General features: G+C 42.0%; 2 protein-coding genes across 7 annotated transcripts in view; one reads left to right on the top strand and one right to left on the bottom strand.

Moving 5' to 3' along the window:
- The window catches only part of clcn2a (chloride channel, voltage-sensitive 2a), a 42,169-nt gene extending 22,800 nt beyond the window's left edge, over positions 1–19,369 (bottom strand). For 4 of the 5 annotated variants that reach the window (XM_074651295.1, XM_074651294.1, XM_074651296.1 and 1 more), the window contains exons 1-2: positions 19,172–19,369; positions 4,145–4,313 (exon numbers count right to left, since the gene is read on the bottom strand). In XM_074651295.1, the coding sequence (XP_074507396.1) occupies positions 4,145–4,313; positions 19,172–19,222 (220 nt within the window). In that variant the 5' untranslated portion in view covers positions 19,223–19,369. Of the gene's footprint in view, positions 1–1,414; positions 1,981–4,144; positions 4,314–19,171 lie in introns of those variants that run through there. The other variant, XM_074651297.1, reaches the window with a different exon arrangement.
- LOC141777232 (zona pellucida sperm-binding protein 4-like) lies at positions 4,691–7,137 on the top strand. 2 transcript variants are annotated; one of them, XM_074651303.1, is made up of 8 exons: positions 4,691–5,014; positions 5,100–5,290; positions 5,497–5,594; positions 5,683–5,840; positions 5,920–6,112; positions 6,203–6,350; positions 6,438–6,513; positions 6,956–7,137. In XM_074651303.1, exons 1-8 carry the CDS (start codon positions 4,729–4,731, stop codon positions 7,072–7,074), a joined length of 1,269 nt encoding a protein of 422 aa, XP_074507404.1. In that variant the 5' UTR covers positions 4,691–4,728; the 3' UTR covers positions 7,075–7,137. The 2 variants fall into 2 exon arrangements, with proteins under 2 accessions (XP_074507404.1, XP_074507405.1); XM_074651304.1 differs by having other exon boundaries at positions 4,692–5,014; positions 5,100–5,287.
- Positions 19,370–20,715: the final 1,346 nt, after the last annotated feature.

The following is a 20,715-nucleotide window of genomic DNA, read 5'->3' on the forward strand; positions in this document are numbered from 1 at the left end:
ACCGTTAACCGTATAACCGACTGTTATAGACCAAACAACTAATCGATTAATCGACAGATCGTTAGCAGCCCTAGCTGTCACAATTTCCCAGAGCTCAAGGTGATGCCATCAAATGTCTTGTTTTGTCCCAAAAGTCCAAAACCCCACAATATTATTTCTTATAATTAACGTAAAACAAAGAAAAACAGTTTCAGAGAAGTCTCCCTTCTGAGAAGTTGGAACAGCCGAATGCTGCATGACAAACAACTTAATTAATATGCTGATTAGCTCTGTCACTTGTGATTAATCAACATGACATGATGTTTCTATGATAAAATGAACATGGGCACTGAAGTACATTTTGAGTGCATCCCACGTACAACCTGCCAGAAATACTCACTTGTACCAAACGTGTATTGATCTGCCACTGAAAATAGTCCCCAACAAACGCATTACTTACTCCTGTTTGACTGACATTTGCTAAAAACTACAGGTGTTTTTTAAAATGAAATGTGACCAGTTAAAAGGTTAACATCTTGAGTAGGAACCAACGGGCTCGGGGCTGAGTGCCCGGACCAGGCAGGGAAGTCAGAGTTTTTTGTTTTTTTTCATGGGAACTGTTGATAATAACAAAAATATAGAATATCAACAGACTTCTCCTTTAAGGCTGAATTGAGCTCTATTGTTAAACTCTTTCATCTGGACATTTTCTCTAGGGAAAGTTTTCAAAAAGCTTTAAAAATTAAAGCATGGCTCCAAAGTATTTCTAAAATAAAATATATCATGTGACAGATATCTCAGAAACATTGTTATCCCCATTATCTTTGACTTATTTTAACTCTCATAATTGTACTTTTCTTTTTCTACAATCTGTTAAATTTGTGACTCTACTGCTTGTACAATATGTTTATAATTATAGGAAGGAGTACTACTACTCCTCCTCCACCATCATGTTCACAAATATGTCTTGACTGAATGACACCGCTATTGTATCGACATAATAAATGATATGCTAAATGAAGAAAGACAGACATTGCAGCAGTCTTTCTGGTGCAGGATTCAGGTCACGGGGGTATGCTGAGTCTCCTCCGGAGGGAGGTGGGGCACAACTGTGTGCATGACGTTAGCGAGCTGCCCGGCAGCCAGGCCACCTGCTGGATGGTGGGTTGCCAACAGAGGACATATACACATACAAACGCATTCATGTGCAGACAAACCTATCACACAGCGGACACACCAGAAATATTTAAAGATAAATCTATCTGTGCAGATTAGACTGTCGTGTTCTTCACTGGATCTATAATTTTTTATTTCACAGTTCATTGGACGAAGCTGGGGAAATTCACATTCCAATAGCTTCTCTTTCTTTATTCCTGTCTCTCTCTCACACACACACACACACACACACTTGTCTGCCACCTGCAAAGCCACATACTTCCGTGTGCATCTTGGCTCTCGCTCACATCCGCAGGCTCAGTGGCGATCACAGATGTCTCCTCATGTCCCCCGTTACAAAAATCACACCCAACGCCAGACATTTCTCCACCTCTGCTAGTCCTGCGTTCCACCACCTGAAGCCATTTAGCTGTAATCAGGAATAACACTAATAGCTTTTTCACCTATAAACAGTATATTCAAAAAGGTGCAAAGCCACTGAATGCATGACATAATGCACAATGATGCTACATCTGAGTAACGTCAGCTATAAAATCCCAGAAAGATTCACCCTATGAGTCAAAATAAACGCAGTGAGGCAGTGCATGTTTTTAGCTCTCCATCACGACCGGCAGCAGAGCCCTTGGCTGCATGTGTAGGCTGCCTTGTTCAAAAGCTGCGGCTCCAGATACCGATCTGAGCCGAGGCACACACTCGTAGTCCATCACCCACAGAGATGATGTTCCCACACAGATACATGAGAGGAAAACACTAAAACTCCCACATCCACCAAATGTGAAGGTTGTCCTCCTTACATGTTACTTAACAAGAAAAACAGTACAACCTGTCCAGCCTGAGAGAGCATCTATCTAGAGACGAGTCTAAAAATACAAACACCACTTGATCTACGAGCACACGGCACGGAGACAGCGAGAACACAAATCACTCTGGCTGGCTCCTGATCTGAGAGTGATTGTTTTAAATGGCTTCCATTACGGCGAGCGGAGGGATGCTAGACTGATATAGTATAGCTCTCACCTATGGTGCGACGTATCGAGCTTTAATCAGATCACTCGTCACAAGGGCAAGGAGGCAGAAACGGATGCTGGAAAGCAGCCACGCTGAACAAACTGCCTTTTCTCTCCTTTTTTCCTTTTCTCCCTTTTACTGAGGTTATCTCTTATGTTTTAAGACTTTATGTGTTGAGCTTTATATCTAAAGGCTCAGTTTAACCACATCTGGGGGCGCGACTAACAATTTATTGATTACTCTCGTGGTCCATGGCAGGTTTTTAAAGTCGTACACTGTGCCAAGACAGAATTTAGACAACTGAACAACGATATATATCACGATATAGCATGTTTTCTGGTGATTCAATAAGTCTATATGAAATAACTACACGGTTTTCTATACTCTTGTATGAATTACATACTTGACAAATGAAAAGTACAGTGTTTTCTCATTGATTTAACTACTTTAGTGCATAATGATCAGATTTTATGAGGAATTTTAGTTAGTATGTGCTTGTTATTATCAATTTAGATGACATAATTGTGTATCACAATATCTCGATATATGATTTAATCATGAAACAATTCCATTGATCATACTGAATTGTCGCCCAGCCCTACTGCAACTACTTTTCCCATAATTTAGCGGATGCAAACAGGAAGTGTAATGTCGCCATGGATTCAATGAGTTACACTGTGGGCTTAAACTTGAGCCCAGTTTTTGTTTTAGCTTATTTTTGTTTACATTTTTGCAAATTGGCACCGTTAAGTATGCCGAATTAGCTATTAGCAGCTCTGCAGTTATGCAATTATGAAGAGCGTCTTTTTTTCTATGATTTTTAAGCAAAACCCCTAAAACCCCCAAAGATATTTAGTTTAATATCACAGAAGACATTCTCACATTCAATAAGATTCCAGTTCATTTTGGGGTTTTTTTTTTGCTTAAAAAAAAGACAAATCATCAAATAGTCTATTTTCAAATACCAGTTTGCAAGTAATTCATTGACTAATAGATAAATCAACACCTCTCAGCTCTAACCAAAATCACACAAACCCAACATGTCTTCTCACTCTCCTCTAGTATCATCTAGCCAGGCAGATGTGGGCTTTATTTCATTAGGTTTTAAGGTATTCATAGCTTTCATCCACCACATAAATACAATGCGTATGGTGTGGTGAGGGGAATTTAATTTGTGGAGCATTGAAAGATGACATTGCAGCGTGTCCTTGTTACTGTGGATAATCCCCTGACGTCAGTGTGAATAGTTTATACGGGGACTATTTCTACAGCAAAAAGTAGTTCTAATGTTTCCATTTGGGTGAACTGACCCTTTAAGAAATGCATTGCTGCTCTGTTGACTTGCAAAAAAAAAAAAACTCTTTGATTTCAGGAACTTGCATAAATGAAGGTTGAAGAAAGAACAAATAAAAATAAGCGTCCGGATCTGTCATTCCTTTATTGTTGAGTACATCAGTCTGAAGTGGAGCTCTCCTCTGGTGCCACTCCCTTATCTGCAGTCATCTCGGGAGACTAGACATAAAATAATCTGACAGTTCAGATCAGAGTCCTGCTCACACAAACACACACACACACGCTGCAAAGCAAACATCTCTCTCCACACACACATACGCACACACACAGACACGGTGTACGTGGTGGGCTGCTGGCAGCCAGCAGAGGGGGCTGTCTTTGTCTGACATTGAGACAGCCCTTGTTGGCTGGAGGTCATTGCTCAGATCGGTCACATTTAATCGTGTTCACATCCTCTCCTGCTCCCTTGTGTCAGGTAGCCGCTCTGCTGCTACTACTTAAAGAAGTCCATGTTTTCACACAACTTTCATACATGCTGGAGTGCTACAATCTCTCACACACACACACACACACACACTAGATCCACTTTGTTTATGTGCACTGCTTTGGTCTGACCTTCACAACATGAGCACTATACCTGCACACTCATAGAAGATTTAAGGCTTACTGCATACCGATCAACACTTACAATGGCACTTTGCACAGGGGTCTTTCTCATAGTCCAGCAGATCTGCGGCACGACTGCGAACACTGGTGTTCCTCCGCAGTCCTCCGCCATCCCGCACTCCTCCGTCCCGTAGGCGGGCCGCTTCCTCCTTGGCATACACACCCAGCTCCTGGGTGTACCGCCCATACATCTGTGTACATGAGAAAGACAGAAAAAGACAGCTTTTATACAGGTGGTGCAAGTGGGAGGCAGTGGAAGAGATGTCATAATTCAGTGTTGGGTCACAGTAAAGATAGTCATCTTGTGTAAACACGCCGAGGTTCAAACTGAGAGTAAACAGGGCCAGGTGTCGGAAAATTCTCAGCCTGCAACTCCAGTCTTTTTTAAAAAAACAAATCCTCTCAGCTCTGCCTCTTTTCAGACAGATGAGCAGACCATAAGCTCAAGCTGTCAGCTCCCAGCTGATTAACTCTACATGGCTGCCACACTATTGAGTCCTAACGACGAGAGGCGGAGCTCTCAGCAAACAGCTCCTAATCAATCATGTATAAAGGCTGCGTCAGAGCCATGGCTTTGCTTGTTGCAGGTTTGGTGCAGTTTCCATAATGGAGCTTTTTAAGTGTCTGTTTGGTGTGGTGGTTGTTGTTTTGGCTTGTGATGTTACTGCCCAGCATCACTGGAAGCTGCCTCTGCAGCAATACCAACCGTCTCTTCTTCCTCTTCAGCGGCCCCAGCAACAGTTGAAGGTCCCTCCACCCGCAGCTCCCTTTGATAAATGCCAGGTAGAGCAGTCTATCAAGATCCATTGTGGGACTGAAGATGTCACTGCCGAGCAGTGTGGAAACATAAACTGCTGCTTTGATGGGCAGCAGTGCTACTATGGGAAAGCAGGTATCCGTGCTCTCTAATGCCTCTCAAACAAACGTTACGTGGTGAGTGTAAAATCTTCAAATTCATCTGTTTTCTCCTCGCCCAGTGACTGTGCAGTGTACCAGGGATGGCCAGTTTGTGGTGGTGGTGGCTCGAGATGCCACTCTGCCCCACATAGATGTGGAGTCAGTCAGTCTGCTGGAAACAAACGACCCCTCCTGTAACCCTGTGGGCGTCACCTCTGCTTTCGCCATCTTTCAGTTTCCTGCGACTGCGTGTGGTACTACACTCAAGGTGGTTGGTGCAGTCTTTGCTTTAACTAATGTGTGAAGTTAAACATGGGTTAAAGTCTGAGACTAAATCATTTTGTGTTGTAAAATGTCAAAGACTCAGTTAACTATGAATTCAGCTTGAGAAATCAGACCATAATTCTCACATTTATGAAGCTTGAAATGTTGCCATGTTTTTTTACTCAATTCACTCTAATGTTTTTCCTCCTGCAGGAGGAAGAGGGTTACGTGGTGTATGAGAACCACATGTCTTCCTCATATGAAGTGGGAATTGGACCTAGAGGCTCAATCACCAGGGACAGCCATTTTGAGTGAGTTAGAGTAAAAATCGATTATTGTTTTTTTTTGTGGCCCACTGAGGTTTCCTGAGATGTAATGTCTCCTGTTCTCTCCCACCAGGGTATTGTTTCAGTGTCGGTATTCTAGCACAGCCGTGGAGGCTCTCGTCATGGAGGTGAACGCTGTTCCTCCACCTGTGCCGGTCGCTGCAGCAGGACCTCTCAGAGTGGAGCTCCGACTGGGGAACGGGCAGTGCCACTCAAAGGGATGTGTGGAGGGTGAGCGGCACCAGATTAGTATCACGACTGCAGCTATTGCAGAATATTTGAGGTACTAAAACTGACATTTTTATTACAGAAGAGGCAGCGTACAGCTCCTTCTACACTCCAGCAGACTATCCAATCACTAAACTGCTGAGGGAACCGGTCTATGTTGAGGTGAACATCCTGGACAGGTCTGATCCAAACCTTGTCTTGAACCTGGAGCACTGCTGGGTCACCTCCACCCTAGATCCTCACAGCCTGCCACAGTGGGACCTCCTGGTTGATGGGTATATTTGTATAAAGAATTTAATAACATGGTTGTTTTAAATTTCAGCAGTTTGTATTGTGTGTTAAACATGAGCTTTCGTTGGCGCCAGGTGTCCCTACCGTGATGACCGTTACTTAACCACCGTGGTGCCTGTGGACGGCTCCTCTGGGCTTCAATACCCAACGCACCACAAACGTTTAATCGTTAAAATGTTCACATTTGTGGATCAAAACACCTTTACGCCTCGGCAAGACGCGGTACAGTTGTTCAATGACATCAGTAACTTAACTGGCACTATAATTGTGGCTCCCTTGACAAAATATGCAACTTGCAAACTCTTTCAGGTGTTCATCCATTGTGCTACAGCAGTGTGCTATCCCAGCAGCATAACCTCCTGTGAACAACCATGCCACCGGCAACGTGAGTAGCTCAACTAAGAACTTCAGTTTTTAAAATTTAGTCTTATTACAATCCAGAGGTAATTCGTCAATGTCATGAAATTTAGTGTTCTGCTTTAAGCTTCATTAAACCACAGCATGCTGCCAAATAAATTGTTGGTGCCATAATCCCTGGCCTTTTAAATAACTTTACAGAAGTTCCACACGGAGTATGACATTGTATATGAATTTTAAATTTAGGGGGGTGAAAAAATCAATTGTAATCTGTATCCCAGAATTGATATCAAGAGGAAAAGTTGGATCTTTGCTCACAGTGGAAAAAATGGAAGGCAGCTCCTCACTTTGCAGGAGCTTGAACCAGAGACTGTTTGACATTTTTCCTTGACAAATGACGTATCAAAATGGATACTTGTCAGATCGTGAGCTTGTCAAAGTAATGATGCGTTTCCATCCTTCTCTTGCAGGAAGAGCTGTATCTGCGTTGAGGAAATTTTCCTCAAGTCAGAGGGCTCTAGTGTCGAGCGGAGAGGTGATCCTGACCGAGCAGAGACCGTCTGCCCCTAACGGCAAATCGCAGAGATGACTCCACTGACAGCCAGATCTGGCCCGTGACTTTTAATAAAAGCTTGTTAAAAGCTCATGCGTACATCTGGGTCTTGTCTGATTTGCTATTTGAAGGTCACTCGCTATACAGTTTTTGCTGAGGTGGATTTTGTGGAGGGGCAGTGTAGTCGAGCACGTAATGCAACCCCCCTCTTCTTGATTTGTGCTGAGAAATCAGAAGGTTGCATTACAACTGAATACTTTGCTGCAAGTCTAAATTTAACTGAAATGTGACATATTGTAATGTAGAAATGTACAGAACTAGTTATCAGCTGTGAAAGAAACCAATTGTACTTGAAGTGGTTGAAGCTAGTGTAACTAGAAACCCCAGTTTTCCAGTACTGGTGGGACAGCCTGACTCAAATCTAATTTTTACCTTCAGTCTCAAACACTGATCTCGTTCTAGCATGCCGCCACATTAAGATGAGCATCACGCCTCCTCCAGGCTCACTGCTTGTCTCCTTCCTGTTCTCTCCCTCTCACTCTTTATTCTTTGATAACAGTCCCTCTAGGTTTCTCTGTATGCTACAACTTGCAACATCTCTCCTCCACTGCGCTGCGCACCACCTCCCTCCTTTTTGTCCCACTCCAACCCGTCCACCCCCTCCCCTCATTGAGATGGGCATCACGACTCCTCCAGACTCGCTCTTTCTGCTCGCATGCACAGGAGGTGCAGAGGAAAAGCAGAGCGGCGGTTCGGTCTGACTGCCGAGTAGAGAGAGGAGGACCATGCTGTCAGGGATGCTCGTATCCATCCACTATAAGCTCCAAGCTGCTGGGAAGCATTTAAGCAAAACGTAGCTATACATTATATTCCGACAGCAGCACAACCTCGTCTATAAGGCAGAAAATCCCAGAGGAATCGGCTGATGGATGCCAGCTGACAAACGCTAACAACTGCTATGTGGACATGCATGTCCACGTCAGTGGAGTGAAATGTAAAAAGTTGTGCTACTGGTTAAAAATGCTGTCAAGTAAAGGCAAACCGGTAGATACAGAACAGTTTGCATGTGTGTGGCATGCTAAGTATTGGGAGAATCAAGCAAATGAGTCAGAGTGAAAACTAGTAAAACAATTTTGGGGCTTCAAAGCGTTGAATATTCAAAGCTTCGGGACAACTGTACACACACGCGCCTCTACACATAAAAACAGCGATATATAGCAGAGAATAACTAATGTTGAATATGAATGTGGGATTATTCCTTATTTCATGGGCTATTTTGCAATTTATACATTATGATTTCATACACAGCTTCCACAGAGCACCACTTTAAATCTTAGGTTTACCAGAGATGTGCTCATAAATTTCTACGTCATTCAGCATGAAAAAAGGATAAAAAGCGACTAATCAAATAAAGAAATCTTATTTGACTAAGACCAAAACAACCGATTAGTCGACTAAGCGGGAGCAGCCTGAATAAAATCATTGGCAAATTCTAATATTGACAAGCCTCCTCGTCTGCATTTCTTTAGAGCTATTTATTGAAGTGGATTCTGTTGGGTTTTAAAGTTGCAATGAAAAAAAGAAAATTAAGTAGTGGCACTTGGTATTCAAGCTTTGTGGGGCTTTTAATGCAAAGACAACAATCTATTGGCAGAAAGTGGCAGAAGTATGTTTTCATTAGTGTATAATCACTTGAACTAAGAATCGTTGTGTTTTCGCTTAGAATGAGACGTTTATATCTACATATGTAGCGGGTACGTAGCGAGCCGACCGCCATGTCTCTTGAAACACCAAATACTGACTCTAGATAGGGCATTCACATTTCCGCGTCGGCCACTGTAGCTCTCCTACACGCTTGGCACACGGGAAAAGTTTCAGTTGGTTGTAATCTGCAACCTCACCGCTAAATGCCGCCAAATCGTACACACTGAACCTTCAAGATTGTTGTTGGCTTTTTGCCTTTACTGTAAAGCAACAGTCGAGAAGCAGTAAGGCTGCAACTAACTATTATTTTCATTGTCCATTAGTCTGTCAATTATTTTCTTGTGTAATCAATTAGTTGTTTGGTCTAAAATATGTTACAAAATGGTGAAAAATGTCGATCTTGTTTTGTCCACAACTCAAAGATATTCAGTTTACTGTCAGTAAAGAAACCAGAAAATATTCACATTTAAGAAGCTGCCTAAAAAAATACTCAAACCGATTAATTGATTATCAAAATAGTTGCCGATTAATTTAGTAGTTGACAACTAATCAATTAATCGTTGCAGCTCTAAGATGCGGACAGGGAACAAGGGTAAACAGAGCATGCAACAAAGGACCATAGACAGAACCAAACCAGTGATGTTGTGTAATTTTGCACACAGTTGGAAAAAATAGTCTCCACACTGAATCTGAAAAGGCCAAAATAATGACTGTTTGGAGGGCAGTTCCACATCTTCAATATGGCTGCGTTAGTATTTCCTAAATGAAATGGCCCACATCTGTCAACTTCTAAAGATCCCGACCAATGAAGTAATGCATGGAGGAAAGTGACGGACACTAACTGGTTTATCATCACTACACTGGGAAATTAAAATCTATTCAGAGCTTCAGTGAATTTCAACTTTTCTACTGAGTCTTGTGCGATGGAAAGACAAGTTTGCCCACACATACAGTATAGACACACACAAACCCACCACCACCAGCACCAGACAAACACCCACTGGGAGTATAAACGGAGGCTGTTAGTGCTTCTTTCTTTGGCCTGTGTGAAAGCAATCACTGGCCATCTGGAGCACGGCCCCCTGGGAGAGCAGCAGGCAGGACTCTGTGGGTTAAATGAGCTGTTATCTGTAACCAGTTCACCTCCCATGTGACCAACTTCTGTATCTGCATTAGTCAGTTTACCTCCCACATCACAACCCTCTACACCAGTTCAACTCCCGCCTCCCACTGGTTGCTACTGACTGGTTTGTCATAATGCCTACAGAGACTAGAGCTCTAGTTCGGTGCAAAATAGTTTCACAAGGGAAGAAAGTGTGTTTACCACGAATAAATTGGTGTGAAAAGATGAAAGATAATCCAACTCTCATTCATCAAACTAATTCAATTAGACAAACATAGACTGAAAATCCAGATTTGGACAAAAAAAGAGAGGAAGTTTGAGTGGAGCTGAGGAGGAGCAGCTGTCACGTCACCTGTCAATCAATCAAACATGGCTCACATCATAATTCTCCTCCTTACTAGAACAATAATTCTCATAGTTGCCACCTAGAAACCAATGAAAAGAAGTAAAATGAACTAGTATGAAAATATTGACTTTGCATCTGGTGAGAAACTTCAGCCCCGAGCCTGTGTTACAGCATCTTTACCACTGAGAGGTGAAGCTTTTGTTCAGTCCAGATATTCTGAGAATACGAGGCGATGACCATCTCTACTGAGATAAAAACAAAAATATGCATTAATATTGTGAATTCTGTCAGAAGAGCCTACAAACGCCTTCAAATATCTCACAAAAAAACATTCCCCACATTACATGAACATGTTTACAGATAATACAATAAGCATGTATGTTTAGATGATTACCTTCACCTTTTATCTTCATTTTCTTTTGCAATGAACACACAGTGTTCCCTTGTTAAACGTGAAATCGCCAAACTGGAACCTGTTCAGTGGCTCCCAAAATACAACTGACAGTAATTTGTAGGGGTGTAATGTAAAGATACTACTGTATGTATACCATAAGACTGGGTCGGTTCGTGTCTGCAAATACATGAGCAGCACAGCTGTGTGAAAATATTGGATTCACACCATTGTTGCATCAGTGTGATAAAACACCTTCATTTGTCAGAAATTGAATTCATTGCATTTTCAAAAAGCAGACATTCTCTTCTAGTTATTTTATCTAGTAGTAGTTTCCAGTAGAGCTGCCATTGTCCATTGATCTGTCAGTTATTTTCTCAATTAATCGATTAGTTGTTTGGTCTAAAAAATGTCAGAAAATGGTGAAAAATGTCGATCAGTGTTTCCCAAAGCCCAAGATGACATCTTCAAACGTCTTGTTTTGTCCACAACTCAAAGATATTCAGTTTACTGTCATAAAGAAGAAAAGAAACCAGAAAATATTCACATTTAAGAAGCTGGAATCAGAGAATTTAGACTTTTTTTTTTTTTTTTTATTACCTAAAGCGATTGATCAATTATCAAAATAGTTGGCGATTAATTTCATAGTTGACAACTAATTAATTACTTGTTGCAGTTCCCAGAAAATTTACAATAGCATGATGATACCGTGATATCAAATACCGCAATAGGTGACTTGTCGGTATCGGACATATCAGTGTATATGTTGGTTGCTGAGTATCATGAAATTGCAGTACAAAAATGCCAAACTAGGTCTGAGGTAATGAGGTAAGGTGTCATCCTTAAATACTTTGTCCACTAGAAAGCACTGACAACTTGATTTTTCAACTGTCCTGCTCAGTATGGCAGAGGTTTTAATCTCAATGTGACTTCCTAGTTAAATAAAGGTTATATAGGTATGGATCTGGCTCAGAATAAAACTAGAATTACCGCCTCGTGGTACCAACCAGTCAAGTTGCAATCAGTTCATCACTTTATCATTTTAGACATTAGTGTGAAACAGTCATAATTAGCATTTGAATTCTTGAGTTATGGCCAAAAAAAACATGTTTTGTGAGGTCACAGTAACCTTTGACCTTTGACCACCAAAATCAGTTCATCATTGAGTCAAGGTGGACGTTTGTGCCAAATTTGAAGAAATTCCCGAGATATTGCGTTCACGAGAATGGTACGGACGGACGTACAGACGTACAGTATGTACGTACGGACGGACAACCCAAAAACATAATGCCTTCTGCCACAGCCACAAATAAACAAGATTGTTTGTTAATGTTCAAATAGAAAGTATAGTATGCGGTGATACGTCGTTCCAAAATATCTAAGTCAGTATCCGCTTCAAACATCCGGTATCGGACGGACTATATTGGACACCACTTCTACGTACTAACAAGGGACGCAGCCTCATTACTACCAGCATTTACATGTCGCTCTACAGCACACGTTCACCTACCGCAAGAAAACTTTCCAGCCAAACGGAGCCAACTTTCTACTGCGTCAGACCCCCCAATTTACTGCTATATCACTCACTGTGCCGCCTTTCTCAGTCCGACAATGTGCGAGCCTAGCACAACAGATGAGATAAAAAAAATAAAATAAAAACTTCTCTATTATTCGACTATTCCCAAAGCACCGCAGCATAATTTATTCACTGTGAGGAGACAGCAAGGACAAATATTTGACACTCTAATGATGAAGGCTTGAACATCTAAAACTCTCATCCTTGCTGCTTTTTACTAATAAATATTCATAAGTCGATTTTAATCTTTTTTGTAGTGTTTGTGTGTGTGAGAGTGAAGGGACTCGTCGCCGCGGGGAGAAAGACGGATGTTTCAGACGCTTAAACTCCTACATACTGTTGTGGCGGTGTGATTACTTAAACGCGCGCTGAGTGTGTATTGATGAGACCGGGGAGGACTAAAGCACTCGGGCTAATCTGAGCCATGAGGCCTCCAGGGACAAGAGTGAAAATTGAATTAGCGGAGGAAGTGACAAATTTGACTCATTAATATAGGTAGAGGAGGCTGCCTTCAGAAGAGTTACCTATGAGTCAGAGCTCACACACAGACAGTGACATAAACATGAAAAACCTTGATGCTGTCGAGCAGACCCTGTGCACCCAGACAAGTGAAAATACACCAACACACACTCGCTGATCATGTTAGTAGAAAGCAGCACAAAGGATGGGGGAGGGCTGGGAGGGGAGGGGTGATGTCAGGCAGACTGAAGGATCACACTGAGAGAGTGACATCTTGTCAGAAAAAGACTTGAAGGGGGGAAGCTGGTTGTTTTGAATCTATTCAGTACATCATGACACTCATCCACAGAGATTACTGCAACAGGTTTAAAATGAGCGTCACCGGGAGTCAGAACAGCGAAATCAACACACTGAAAGTCTGCCATGCACTCACCATGCAAAGAAATTGCGATATGATTTTTTTCCCCCTGAGGTTAGGGATGCACCGATCTGACTTTTTCAGTCCCGATAGCGATATACCTGGGCTTTGGATATCGGCTGACACCGAGTACCGATCCGATACCAGCGTTTAACGCTGCATGCCTCACTGTGAGGAAGTGATTGGGATCATTCTTTTATGTGTAAGGCAACATCAGGCTTGACTTAAACATTACTTTCTTAACTTTGTAAGACAAAATGGAACTAATAAATACATAGATAATATAACATAAATTTAGTGAATTATTTATTATTAAAATAATAAATCATACACCAAGTAATTGGCCAAAAAAAGCTTAAAAATTCACAGGAATTACAATTCAAGTGTAAACCTTTTTAATGCAGCAACAAACTGGTCAAAACTTAAACAGGAATTAAAATTCCAGTATATAATGTATATAGTATATAAATATGGAATTTAATTTAATAGTTCGACCCCATTGTCACCGATATCCGATCAAGCATCGGTATCGGTGCACCCCTACCTGAGGTGGTATCTACATTTTAATTATGTTTTCGTTAAATACTGTAATTGTTTGGGCTGTCCTCGACCAAATAATTTATTAGGTCGACTAACACTCAAACACACGATTTTGTCAACTAATCGATTAGTTGATTTAATTGACAGATCTGTAAAAGTTTTGCCAAAAAGAATCACACAAAAGCACCGCTATAAGTCTTGTGTTAATCAGAGATGTGATCATAAGTTTCTTGGAAATAAGTCATTCATCATGAAAAAAGCATGCAAAATGACTAATCGACAAAAGAAATTTTCGTTGACAAAATTACATGTTAGTCAATTAATCAGTTAAGAGGGGGCAGCCCTTGTCATGGTCCTGGGTTTTGGTTGTAGTTTGTTTCCTGTTTTACTTTGAAAGTCACTCACCTCTTGTGTCATGTCTGGTTTTACTTCCTGTCTTTGTGTTTTCCCGCCCTAGTGATTGTCTTCCCCGCCCTGATTTGTTCCACCTGTGTCTAATCACACCAGCTCTCCTGGAGTATTTAGTCTTTGCGCTTCCCTCTTTCAGTGTCAGGTGGTCTGTGTTGTTACTGGTCTTCATCCTGCCATCCTGCCTGTGTTCCTCATGTCTTACCAGTGGGTGTTTTTCCTTTGTACTTTGTTTTACCTCAGCCTGCGCACTCAGTTTTTGATTCTCATCAGCTTTGTTTTTGCCACCAGCTTTGCACTTAAAGCTCTCTTATTGTTAAATTAACTGTCTGCCCGGTCTCTTTTGGTTCGTTTGGGTCCACCTTTTCAACTGAAACCTTAACAGTCCGTATTTCCATGTTATGCTGCTTTGTATTTCCACTACATTTGAATATATAGTGCTTTTATTCACACACCGATGATGGCAGCATCCATCAGGAGGAATTGGGGTCAACGGTGTCTCGCTCAACTCTGCGATTAATGGAAGACATGTTCTACCCGCTGAGCCACATTTATTAATATGTTCCTCATTTCAGAACAAATCAGGAACTTTTTTTACTCTATTACATTTATTTGACAGAATATCTGAACCAAGTAGACAATTAATCGACTAGTCGATCAAGAGAAAATTAATCTGTGACTTTGAGGAATAATTTTCTGGCTCTAGATTTTCAAATGGCAGAATTTTCTGCTTTTCTTTGTCTCATTTGATAATAAACTAAAAATCTTAAATATATAAAAATGAATTTATATCTATTCCTTAATTAAAATATATTCTATCAATCTACAAAATATACCTACTAATCTATTAATATCTTTGAGCAATTGGAAGCTCCAGGAGGTTGTGATGAGCATTTTTCGCTACTGACATTTTGCCAACAAAACTTTATTTTTTTCAATCAAGAATTAATCAAAAAAGAGAATACTATTGTAGACATATAGCTGACAGATAGTTACTTTGTAAGATTTCACATACAACTCATCAGGTAACTTTACTAAATATGATGCATTGTTATTGAATAAACAGTATACCAAATAGTTAAAATAACTGCAGCATTAAAGGCTGCTTACATGTTAATGCATCTATAATACTAATAATTGTCAGTAGAAATAGGACAATATATAATATAACACGCATAAAAAGGGCCATTCTGCATCAAGAATATTTTGTTAATAATACTTCCTTACTTTTATTCAAGTAAAGGATCTCAATATTTCTTCCACAGCTGTTTATTTTACGATACTACTTTATTCATTTTGGGTTATCAACTAATGTTTATTTATGATTGCTGCCCCCTCTTAGTTGATTAGTCGACTAATCTTAGTCAACTAAGATTTCTTTGGTCGATTAGTCATTTTTTATGCTTTTTTCATGCTGAATGATGTATTTCTAAGAGCACATCTCTGATAAACACAAGATCTAAAGTGGTGCTTTTGTGTGATTCTTTGTGGAGAAACTCAGTTTCAGAGATCTGTTGCTTAAATCGTACAAATCGTACGAGAGTTAGTCGGGTCAGTTTCTTGGCCAAGGACAGCCCTACTTTTTTACAAATGATTAGGCCCTATATATCCTATGAGGGGTTTTGTAACAGAGAGTACAACTATATTGTATCTTGACAGTGAGTACACCCTGTACGGTACAATGAGCAGGGTCGACTTTAACAGTCAAATGAATTGAGATGGATTTTTTTTCCGTCTGCAGTGGCCCGTTCAGTGGCGTGCAGGTATAACGGCACTACTCGGAAGTGACAGGAGCTGAAATGGACTGGAGCCAGCTTCTGTGCGGGAGAAACGGACTATGCTGACTACGAGGAACTAGACCCCCCTGAAGACACAGCGCTTTTATGTGTGTGTGCGACAGTGACAGAGGGAGATGCTGAGATACAGCAGAGACGTGTATGGCAGTCAAATTCTACTCCAAATATCTGAGTTTTCTTCATAAAGCTTCTCGCTGATAACAAAACACAAGAAATCTTAAAAGCGATGGAGGTAAACTGAAGACAGCATGCTCTCATATTTACCACCCCAACTGGTCTGTGACACTTTACACCAAACAATACAAAAGAGAAGAGGCAGGCAACAGATCTCACAGTCCAGTTTTTTTTTGTGCTCGCTCACTGTTGCTCAGGAGACAATCTGTCCGCATGCAAACTAACATTATGCAAATATACAAGCATGTGCAAACTTAACACTGTGTGCTAATCATAATCGATACATTTGGGCCAACCGGCTGCCAGTACTTTGTCTCAGTGAGACAGAAGAGACAGTCTTCTCCTCCTGCACCACTATATCCGTATTTTTACATAAATCTTTAGCTTTAAATATGCATCATGTATAGACATATGGAAAGAGACCCAAAAGGGTGAGTACAGGATCTTATTCTCAGCGGCGTGTCCTGATAGTCCATGCGGCGGCAGGCTGCTCAGGAACACACATGCATACATTCAGAAAGGCCGGCAGCTTGTGTGCTGCGTTTCTGCGGTGCTGCAGTGCCCTGTGGCGGGGAGCGGAGAGGGGGTGGGGTTAGAGGAGGTGTGGAGTGGCGGCTTTTCTCTTCAGGTAGATCATGACTTTGATCCCTGCAGCAGCCAAATCCTCAAGCCGTCTCGCTGCTGGAAGAACACGAACGTGATGTCTCTAACATCTGTTCTGACAGAGACTTCACCACACACTCATTTAAGCACGTACGTGTAGGCAGGCATACTCAACTACACGCACAAACTAAATGCACATGCAAGACCTATGGAGCAAACATGCCCACGTTTCTGCAAAGAGAAAACACATGCAAACCCTATGACACATCCAGACCTCCCACACCTCTGAAAAAAAGCTTTTGAAAAGAATTTAGATGGAAGGCTGCAACGCTTTAGACACCAAGTCACCACAATGCCGTCTGTCTCTTTCCTTTTCTTTTCAAGATCTCTGATCTGCGTCTTCTCCACTTGTACCTGCTCCATCCCACGAGACGCCGGGGAGGCAGGCAGCCACTGCCTGCTGTCCCAGCATGCAACGCACCTGACAGCAGTTGCAGGAGCCAGTGACCCTTGATGCACCAGACCCACGGTTGCTTTCCAACTGCTCAAAGGATCTCTCCTGCATCTCCGCACAGGACCCAGAAAATAACAGCTTGCAGCCTAAAACAAAGTATGACTACACACTACACACTTTTTTCACAAATATCTCAATGGCTATAAATAGCCCTGTTTATTCTCTCTTTTACTATTCCCTTTGGATAATGAGTTCGGAGGGGTTAGCGGGGATGCTTTCTAAGCAGATTTCCAAGAAATCTGTTTGGTGCAGTGGCTGAATATGTGCACGATATATGAATGGATATTATTTACATATCAAACAATTGTTTTCTTTTTTGTACAGAGGGAAATGTAATCATGGCCATTTGCAATGTAATTATATCAATTATTCAGCCGTTCAGCTCATTTCCATACCCACCACATTTCATCTTAATGGATTGTCACAGCAATGCTCGTCGATTGTAAAACTCCAGCACCAACAGGAGCCATAAATTAAAGTGCTATTTTTCGTTCCATTGTCTTGCTAAACTCGAGAGTCAATCAGCTGCTGATTCTATAAAAAGACTATTGCAAGAAATGTGTAAATACTGGAGGAATACGGCACAGTAGAGCCGTGAATGAGATGACATTTCTGTGCTGCTTCCTCGCGGAGAAGTTTATCAGACAGATCTCTATTTCTCTCTATCTGCTTCGTGTCATCTGCTTAGTCCCGCTATACAGCACCAGTGGCTCTGTGCTGCCAAAAACTCAAGCAACCACATGACTGAAAATCCTCAGAAATCTTGCTGATGGCAAACAAAAAAAAGAAAGAGGATCCTTTTGTCAACATTTGGAATCCAATTTTAGACTGCAGCCACACGGGCAATAAACTCTGTGAGCCCTCACTTCTCTGATTTGGTTAATATCTATCTCTGCACGTCGTTCAGTTTTCTAAGAGGAAAACACAGTTTGTTTTACCACGGGGAAGGTATTTGATGAATAATGCTGCCACTTTGCACTCAGAAAGTATCAGGACACAAGCTGCACATGTGGCTTGCATGTGCAGAAACACACATGCATCTATTTAAGGGGTGATGGACTAGTATGCAGGGAGTGAATGATGAAGCCATTGATCTGATGGTCAAAGGAGAGGGAGGGGGCAGACGGCACGTTCCAATCCTCACAGACTCCGACTGCCATTTTACATTACTATTGATCTTTGCACTGAGATACACAGCACGGCATCGATCTTCACACCGACAAAGAGCAGGAAAAAAAGCACCTCTGTACCACTTGGGCCCCAGCACAGCTGCACGGAGAAGGATTGTGCACATGTGAAAGGAAGATGAGGGATATCTGCAGTCGCAGACTCACAAATCAGGGTGGAAGGACACTTTAATCCACTGCTCTGTCTGTCTGTCTGTCCCTTTATCTGAATATAGATATCCCTACATGTGGAGGCTCTAGGGTATCAATGGAAAACTGGTGCACGAGGCAATTAATATTTTAGAAACACTCCACTTTTTTGGTTCACAAGTAGAAGGGGCCACTCTACAGCAAACAGGAAGGGCTGAGGGGAAGATGACAGAGGGGACACAAGGCGGGTGGGGGGGGACAAGATCTGCAGTAGATAAGGGGACGTGAGTGAAATACATTAGCTCAGTAATCTTATATATCAAGGATATTAACGTCTTAATAATGATCCATTAGGGCCACACATAAAGTGATCAGAGAAAGCCAGACAATGCTTTTTCTTCAAGCTGAACAAATTAATCCGACATGCTTTGGTGGAATCTAGATTGATGAGAATTAATTATGAAGGCTGGCCAAGCAGGCTGAGAGTGATGCAACACCTGTGGATCAAGGTAAATGAATAGAGAGCAGCAAACTTGAAAGAGAGCAGACCAAAAGGCAATACAAATCAGACAATACAGACTCATTTTTTTTTTTTAGATATAGGAATTTTCCATAAAAAGCTGCACTGCTCCTGTCCTCACACAGGACACAGTTGAGCAACCAGCAGCTGTGTCTGCATCCTCTGGCCAAACAGGCATCCGTGACACCCCCTACATGCCCAACACATGACTGAAAGCATCATCTATGACATCATCCGGAACTCACCAAAGTTTGCTGATACTGAAGAGTCTGGTTCTCGGCCTTGTCCTTCACCATTGTCGCAATATCCTCATTAAAAGACACCCAATCCGAGAGCCGCGAGTACACCCGCTAATTAATCTGCGGAGGAGGAGGAGGAAGAGGAGGAGGAGGACCCGGTGCGGCTGCCTGCCATCACATGTGCAGCGTGTAACAGGTTTCTTATCATGAGCTCTCCTCTATGATGCAAAGCGTGTGTGCGCGTGTAAAGTGTGTGTGTGTGTGCCAGATGAGAGTATAGCTTGCTGTCGCCTCTCAGCAGCAGCGCTGTTGCTGTTTGACTGCAAACCACCGCCTCCCTCCTCCACTATCTATCTGTGCTACTGTCTCTCTCTCTTTGTGGAGTTACTGGATCTGATGATGGTATTTTGGTGCGGAGGCGTGTGTGCAGGTGCAGGTGTAATGAAAGGCTGTTTGGACAAATTATGATGTGTAGGATATATATATATATATATATATTTTTTTATTCCTGCATGCGTGGTATTTCTCAGCTGCCCTTTATGCTCCCGATTTGAGTCATCACTGGATTGATTCGAGTGTGATGAGTAATTCACAAGGGTGAGGCTCGTGTTGGACGGATATATGGCTCTGTCACTGTCATATAGACATCTTTACAACAGCCCTTTTAATAGGCCATCCCTTCAGTAAGTGAATAAAGAATGATGGCTAAGCACCCATTATAGTAGATATGCCCTTTTGCCTCATCTCTGTGTCATGTATAAGGAAGTAACTACACTATTTTGTACAATCAGTTTATAATTTCTGGATTTGATTTCAGATGATCTTTCTAATTCTAATTCCATTGTTTATATTTACTTGTGAGGTGTTCTTAAAGGAGCACTCACTTTCATAAACACAGGGGTGTCACAAAAGACAAATTTTAAAAGTGTGTTGGATCTGGCGGTATCTAGCGGTGAGGTGAGGAGATTGTAACCAACTGAAGCCTCTCCCGTGTGCCAAGCGTGTTGGAGAGCTACGGTGGCCGACACGAAAAAACGTGAATGGTCCTCTCTAGAGCCATTTGGAGCAGAGCCAGTGCGTAGAGTGTGTTTACGTGGGAAGTGAGTGGTGAAGCAGGAGAGAGAGAGAGCAGCGGCAACGGGAGCGAGTAACCTTTATTGACTCAGGCCCAAGCAGGAAAAGTTAACAGCGTTTGGTTTGTCCGTTCAGGGCTACTGTTGAAATATGGCGGTGCAACATGGCGGACTCCGTAGGTAAAGCTCCAAAAACGGGAGCTTAAATTTCCCATAATGCTACTCACTGTATTTAGTTACACCGTCCTGCAGGCTATCTTTTAAAAATGTAAAGTCTCAGAACCCAACTCAAGATAAAGCTGCCTTGACATGATAAGAAATTTGCTCTTCACTCAACACGAGGCAGCAGCCAAGCTCCCAGGAAGAGCGCTGGGCTGTGAAGCAAATTTTCCTAGTGGCCAAATGGCGATACTACAACTTCCGTGTCCGTCACGCGATGCCATTGGGCCCAAAATGACTTTCCCCCTTACACTTACA

This window comes from Sebastes fasciatus, chromosome 11, assembly GCF_043250625.1.
Source record: "Sebastes fasciatus isolate fSebFas1 chromosome 11, fSebFas1.pri, whole genome shotgun sequence".
Lineage (NCBI taxonomy): Eukaryota > Metazoa > Chordata > Actinopteri > Perciformes > Sebastidae > Sebastes > Sebastes fasciatus.